The 7,372-nt window shown below is 59.7% G+C and overlaps 1 protein-coding gene across 1 annotated transcript in view; it reads right to left on the bottom strand.

Annotated features, from left to right (window-relative positions):
* Positions 1-6,295, bottom strand: part of LOC113210972 (uncharacterized) — a 45,881-nt gene extending 39,586 nt beyond the window's left edge. The window contains exon 1 of the mRNA XM_052268274.1: positions 6,265-6,295. Coding sequence (XP_052124234.1) covers positions 6,265-6,295 — 31 coding nt within the window. The remainder of the gene's footprint in view (positions 1-6,264) is intronic.
* Positions 6,296-7,372: the final 1,077 nt, after the last annotated feature.

Genomic DNA, 7,372 nt, shown 5'->3' with positions numbered 1-7,372 from the left:
GGGGTGGGGGCGGATGTGGGGCGAGGAGGGGTCGCTGCGCAGGGAGCTCGGCTCGGCCCCGGCCCCCCCAGGTCCGGTCGACAACCTCCGGCAGCGGCGCGGCCGCGTCCTGGAGCCGCCAGCCGCCTGCCCGGAGAGGTGTCTGGAGCGGCCCGGGCGCCCCGAAAGCACGAGTGTCCCAGCGGGGAAGAGGCTTAGGGAAAAGGGGAAAAGGGAAAAAGGGGGAGGGGGGAATGGGAGGCACTACCGCTTTTTAAGCCCATGCCGGTCGTCTTACCCAACGCTCTCTCGCCACAGACCAGACCGGCGGCCACAAGAAGTCAAACACAACGCATCGCACTGCATACTAGTATCGAATCATACTCTCCACTCCCCCGAGGCTTCACAGAGCGCGAGAGAGGACGATATGGGAGACGTGGGAGAGGATGCATCGGGGGGAAAGAAAGCCGCATGATAAGATAAGGCACGAGAGAGGGAGAGGAAAAGTCAGGGGAGAGAGAAGAAAATGAGGAAAAAGAAGAGAGAGAGAGAGAGAGAGAGAGAGAGAGAGAGAGAGAGAGAGAAGGGGAGGAGAGAAAGAGAGCAAGATAAGAGATAAGGGAGTGGAGGGTGGTCACGTAGGGAGGAAGTAAAAGAGCAGCAATCGCAAAGGAGACGAGAATTTTGTGGTGGAGATTCAGCCGATCAACGAGCCGCGACAGGGATTGGGATTCGCGTGCTATCGACACCAAACCGGGCCGGCGGTCGGGGCCGGTCTCGCGGCTGGTAGCGTCGGCCAGCCAGTTGTTGACAACAACCACAATTAGATTTATAAAAGCCGAAAAAAAAACGTGAGGAAAAACAGCCAACAGGAAATAATGAGAAAAAACGCGCGGCGTCAGGGCCGGATGGCAGCCGGAACGCCGATTATGATCCTTCCAACACGCAGACACGAACAGCGAGAGGGAACGGAATCACACTAGGTGGGAGGGGGACAGAGTTGTAATTTACAACACGTAAACACTGATAAATCACACATGGCAGTGTGCAACTTTTCTCTTGAACACCTCGCACACTTAGTAGTGTTGACATGAGCAGAGCTTCCCGCTTTTAGGTGCAAGTGCACAACTACAAAGTTAAATACTTCCAAGTGCACAAATTTAAGTTGTGTGCGAATGCAAGTGTCTCCGCGGTTGCACACTTGGGTTCATCGGTGAATCTTTTAACCGTTCGCAGGCGTACACTCGATTTATCCTCTTGCAGGGTGTTTAATCGGCTCACGCTAGGGCCAGGAGAATGATAAACTGCAGTCTGCAGTTAAGTCGTGCCCATAAGAAGGGAGCCTGTAGCCCGGTAAGGCAATTTATAAACACCACAGGAAACGCAAGTGTGTAAATGTTGCACACTTTTAGGAGTGTGAATGTCGCACACTTTAAGGTGAGTTAATGTTGCACACTTTTAGTTGAGTAAATGTTGCACACTTTTAGGTGTGTAAATGTTGCACACTTTTAGGTGTGTGAATGTTGCACACTTTTAGGTGTGTGAATGTTGCACACTTTTAGGTGTGTGAATGTTGCACACTTTTAGGTGCGTGAATGTATGTTCGAACACTTAAAGGAGTAAATGGGTGGAATGTTTCTTTGGAATGCACACACTTGTGCTTCCATGTGTGCGAATAGCGTTCACACACCTACAAGTGTGCGACATTCACACACTTGCGTTTCCGGTGTGGATGCGGGATAGCACACGGAGGGCATTGGGATCGGGATCCAGACACAGAGACTCCTGCACGGCAGCAGGCGGAGCGGGCCCGGGCCAGCCGTCGCGACGGAGGGTAGGCATCCCGCACGCAGGCGTGCCCAGCGTGCTGCCTACCCGGCAGGTTCAGGGCGCCCCGCGCCGGCTAGCGCGGTACGGCCCGGGTGCGCGGCGGCGGCCAGCCCGGCTGGCTGTGCGGCCTGCTGCACGGCCCCCGGCCGGGGCGGCTAGGCAACCCGGCGCGCAGCGCTGCACGCGGGCCGGCCTGCCCTCGACTGTGACGGCGGCCCGGCCCGTGAGGCCCGGCCGGCCAGCGCGGAGGAGCAGGCGGAGCAAGCAGCAGCGGGACAGGCGTGAGCGACCACGTATGTAGCGCGCCCGGCAAGCCCACGGGCCCGGGCCCGGGCCGCATGGTGCGTGCCCGGGGTGTGGCGCGGCGTGGCCCCCTTCACGAGTCGGGACGGGAAGACACAACCGGGACACAGGCGACTCTGAGCAAGCAGCGCGATGGTGATGTCTCTCTCTCTCGCTCGCTCTTTGCCCGCCGCGGCGACACCGCCGCTGCTGGACGCAACTCCCTTCCTCTTTTCGGGCCTTGGCAAGTTGGAGCAGCATGACCAAGGGTGGTTCGCACCCCCTTGGCTTTTGTAAGCTTCCAATCTCAATTGCACGCTGCCCACGGCCACTCGCGGCCTCTTTACCCAGAAAAGCGTGTTCTTGGCCCAAGAAATGTTCTCGATTCCCGAAGAACATTTCTTGGGCCAGAACACGCTTTGCTGGGTGTTCGCCCCCGCGCCGCCGGAACCGCCCGCACGGTCTACTCTTTGGAACGACGCGACGGGCTGTTTTCGTAGCCGATCAGCGCGGATTCTTATGTACCGGGTGATTCAGACAAGACGCAGGTGCGGGTGAGTTTGCCTACTCGCTCCGCCCGTAAGGCGTCATGGCGGTCATGGCCCCTTAAGTAGGCAAACCCGTCCGCCACCTTCGTCATCTCTGAATCACCCGGTATGCATTCCCAATAGCTATACTGGTAGGTACGATAACCGTGTACCGTAGAGTTTGCAATCAAACCATGTTTACAAAAAAATTAACCGCAACAACGCACAATAATATTTGTGTCCAGCTTGCACGCGCGCCATGAGAAGCCTAATGGAACACTCACACTAGTGCGACAACAACAAAGTCCACGCCACGACGGCCGCTTTGGAGTGTGGTGGTGGCACGTGAATGCAAACGCGTCCGGACGGACGGCCGCCGTGTCGCCTGGCCGTGCCCCGGCGGTAGCAGTGCGCGCGCGGGGCGAGCTTTTACGTAAGCACGCAGGCGGGCACCATCACCCACCTCACCTTCGGGCACCATAGCTCCTGACGCTGCCCATTACCCATGCACCGCCCGACCCGACCCGGGGAGGGTCAAGGGGAGCGGGGCGGGGCGTCAAAGCGCCACCATTTAAGTTCGTTACGATGAGAAATCACACACAGGCGCACAACAAAAAAGTAATACAACGACACACACACACACACAAGCGCACCAGCGCCCCGCGCGCACAAAGTGCTCCGAGTTGATTCTAATTTAGTCCCCCCCCTCTCTCTCCCTCTCTCTTTTCCCCCCTCGGGCCGCGTGCGACGTCAAGGACAGCGAGGCCCGCGGTGCCAGTATGGCGCGTCAGATAACGGGCACCCGCGGCCGTTAGAGCAGATAATTCTTTTTTATTCTGCTTCTTCGGGTTTCCATCGTATTTTTAGACACCCCCCGTCCCCCCCAATCCTCCGCACGCCTTTACTTAGTCCGCCGCACCCCTCCCCCTCCCCTCCCTCCCCCCTCCATCCCAGTACGAGTGGAAAACTATCGCCGCCATCTTTTTTTTCCCCTCAGTTTCGGAGCGATTGCTGATAAAAGAAGCCGACAAACAAATGTGGAGATAATGAGAAGGCGAGGGATCTGCCAATACTACAGCGAGGGGCGGGGGAGGAGGGGGGGCAGGCGGAGACCGCACGAGAGGCCACAGACCGCAGGGGTGGTGGTACGGGCCGTCTTCGGAGAAAACACCCCCACCCCCTCCCCTCAATTCCCATCGGGAGGGTTGAGGATGAGAGGGAGGGGGGTTTGTTGATGCTGCAGAGGTGAGGTATATACACTGCTTTTCCGCAGCTCTCCCTCCCCCAGCAGAGCGGAGCAGAGCACAACCGGCCGCTGCGGGCCGAGCGGAGCGCCGTGGCGATATGCAACCCGCAGCGCACGCGCGCTCGCCGGGCCGCTCCGCGCAGGGAACCTCACGGGGCTGTGCCTGCCTGGCCCAGCCCAGCATGGCATATGAAGAGTACAAAGCACAGCAGCCCAGTGCGACGGTGAGAGAGACGTGCTCGCCGTGGCGAGGCGGGGCTGTGCGCCCCCCCCCCCCTCCCGCCCCTCTTCCCCACCACGTCGCGTCGCTCCGCTTTGGGGAAGCAAAGCAAACAAAGAACAGTAAAAGCGGCTCCGGAGCTCTCCGGCTGCACATGTGATGTTTGAGGTAGAAATGAGGTGAGGGGGGCCTTCTCCTCTGGCCTCCATAGAGGGAACCCTGCAAGAGCGAGTGAGTGAACGCGAGGGCGAGGGAGCGAGCGAGAAAAAGAGAGCGAAACCATAGGCCGAGCACCCCGTCGAGTCAAGCTGAGTCGGCCGCGGCCGCGCCACCTGTGCATGTCTCCGCAACGAACATAAGCTTCGCCGCCGCGACGACTATTTTGAGGCGACGCCTTCGTGCCTGGCGTGGCGCGGAGTGGCGTAGAGTGGCGGGGCGTGGCGGGGCGTGGCGGGGCGTGGCGGAGCACCAACGCGACCGCGCCGCAGCAGCAGCGGGGCTCTCTGAGAGCGACAGACAGGCCGGTCAGGGTGGGTGGCAGCAACAAGTAAAGCGGATCATCCATCAGGCGGGCGGAGCTCCGGCACAGAGCCGGGCGCTAAGCAACGTGTTGGTCTCTGTAATCTCTCTCTCGTCCGCTCGCCCCTCTCTCTCTTCCACATATCGGTTTCGCTCTCTAACCTGGAGAGGCGGCAAACAACTGTGCGGCAAACGTTTACAACCTCACGAGATATGGAGCATCGACGGACTGGGGTCAAAGGTGTAAAGACAGTCTATGAATTTCATAGACGGTTCTGCGCGATGGCCACGTGCAGGGAAACATCAAGGAATAGTACAATCAGACAGGACTGATGATGAGGATGTCGGGAACGTCACATCGAAATAGGGGGGTTCATGATGCTCCTTCTGGCCCGCTCAAAGCTGAAATTTTGAGACGGGTCCTTTTTACGGATAGGGGTTTCTACAACCTGGCAAGCTCACGCGAGCACGCCGCCCGCCCGCCATCGGTCGCTCCAGTGACAAAGCATTTCCACCCGGCTGATGCCTGAGCCCCTCCTAGCCCAGGCCAGGCCGGTACAATAGGCTCGCAACATGGTTCAACTGTTCAGCTTATTTTACGGAGCGTCCTCTCAAAGTTAAAAGTCCGTTCCCAAAGCGAACGGCTTCGAAAGAATTACTGTACCAGGTGGCTGATTCACGCCGCGTACCTACTTTCATAGTTGTTCAGGTCCGCATGCACGCGAGCGGGCGGGTTTGCCTATGCGCTCGCTGCCAACGGCTCCTAATGGCCCCGTGCGAGTAGGCAACCTGCTCGCGCGCGTGTATGCGGTACAGTGTAACTACGAAAGTGCGCCGGGGAGTCGGTCACATGGTATGCACTCTTTCCGAACATTCCTCCAAAATGCATCTAAGAGAAATGTGTGCTTGAAGCAACGAAGTTACCTGCACCCAGCATTATAGGATTGACGTCATCGGAGGCACGCAAGCCCGTGCACTCACGGCGCCGGACGGGGCCTGTCCCCAAACTCGCCTGGGAGTGCAATTTCCACAAACTGGAGCCTTCCAACTTCCCAAATATTCCCATCTCTTTTTTGCTCTTAACATTTGGGCAGTTGGCAGAAATCAGTCTCGTAGTAAACCATTCCACGCTGGATCCACGCATAACTCGGTCGATTCCAGTACAAAGTTTTCTCTGGGTGCGAGTCTTCGTCTTGTATCCACCACAACACGACGACGGCGAAGTAAAATAAGTCTCCTAATCCAATTATCAGGAGCAAATAATTCAGAGCAGTTGGCCTTTCTCCTCCCGCATTGTAGGACAAGTAGAGCCCTGGTGCGAGTGCGAGGCCAGAGCCAGCACCGCCGGCAGCTGCGCGGCGGCAGCCCGGCAGGTAGGCAGCCCGCCGCGGGCGACAGTGCGGCGGGCCTGCATCCCCAGGCGGAGAGCTCGCGGGGCGGGCCCGGGCCGCACGGCGCGCCTCCTGACAGCTCCTCCCGGCCCAGAAAAGCTACCCCCGCTACCCCCACCCCTCCCCAATCCATCTCTTCCTTCAAAATGACGGAATCCCAAAACAACGCCAAACTGTGGTTGTAATTGTAACCTCCTTTCGGGGTAGAGCCCGCATGAGGTCTCCACCCCGCCCCCCTCCTGTTATCTCCGACGCACAACCAAAACTCACCTTCTGTAGCAGAAAATCTAGTGATCTTCATCACACATCATTTGCATGCGCCTCAAATCTGCAACACAAACAAGAGCGACGAAAAAAAGTTAGATATATACGATGACAAATTAAAAAGAACACACAACAAAAACAAAAAGCAATTATATGCGGGGCGAGGGCAGAGAGGCGACGCCTGGTCCAACGCGTCTAGCCGCTTGGGCCGCAAGGGCGCCGCGGTCCAGGGCGCCGCCGCGTGCGGGGGAGGGGGGAGGCGGGCGCGGGAGGCGCCAACCAGCGGCCAGCGATGAACATGACCTACACTGCTATCGATCGGAGTACGCGCGCGGCCCTAAAGGTCCGACCCGAGCCCAGCAGGTCGCGCCAGCCGCGCCTACCACCACCACCGCCGAGCCGCGCCTATACCCTCGGGGGGGACACGACGCGGGGCGGCAGAAGACAGAGGGGATCAACGGGTAGCGTAGGGGGAGAGAAGAAGACGCGGGTCCCTGATGGAGGCCCGGCAGTAGAGGCGACACGAGAAACTATCCCGGTCGGAGCGGGGCGGGCCGGGACGGGCGCGGCAAGGTTGGATAAGGTAAAGGAGGCCGCGGTGAGGCTATTGCCACACCTCGCGGCGGGGCGCGGTGGGGCGGGGCGCGGCCCGCCTGCTGTGCCGTGGCGCCGCTCCAGCCGGCCTGGAATGCCAGGAAAGAGGCGCAGGGGGGGCCGCTGGAGCAGCCGGGGCGGCCGCTCCTTCTCCAGCAGGGGGTTGCCCACCTCGCCGGCGCCCCTCCGCCGTGCACCCTCTCTCGGCACGACGACGCAGTGGAAGCGGGAAGGAGGAGGAGGTGTTACCGATACACAAACACACGAGACGCGCCGCCGACGGCGAGGAGGACGACGCAGGCATCCTCGCGCCGCTCCGCGATGCAAAGCGCGACGGCGGCGCATCGAGGAAGGAAGGAAACCGGCGGCCGAGGCGCGGGAAGCGGCGACCAATTAACAGACGGGAACAAAAAGAGGTGGGGCGGGCGGCTGGAGAGCAGGTGGTGCCCCCTCCCCTCGAGGCAACGCCATTCGAATTAATGACTTCTCCACTCATCCCGCAGCCCCCCTCTCTGTAATC

This window comes from Frankliniella occidentalis, unplaced genomic scaffold, assembly GCF_000697945.3.
Source record: "Frankliniella occidentalis isolate FOCC.00 unplaced genomic scaffold, Focc_3.1 Scaffold66, whole genome shotgun sequence".
NCBI classification, from domain to species: Eukaryota; Metazoa; Arthropoda; class Insecta; order Thysanoptera; family Thripidae; genus Frankliniella; species Frankliniella occidentalis.
This window is presented reverse-complemented; position numbering and strand designations above follow the sequence as displayed.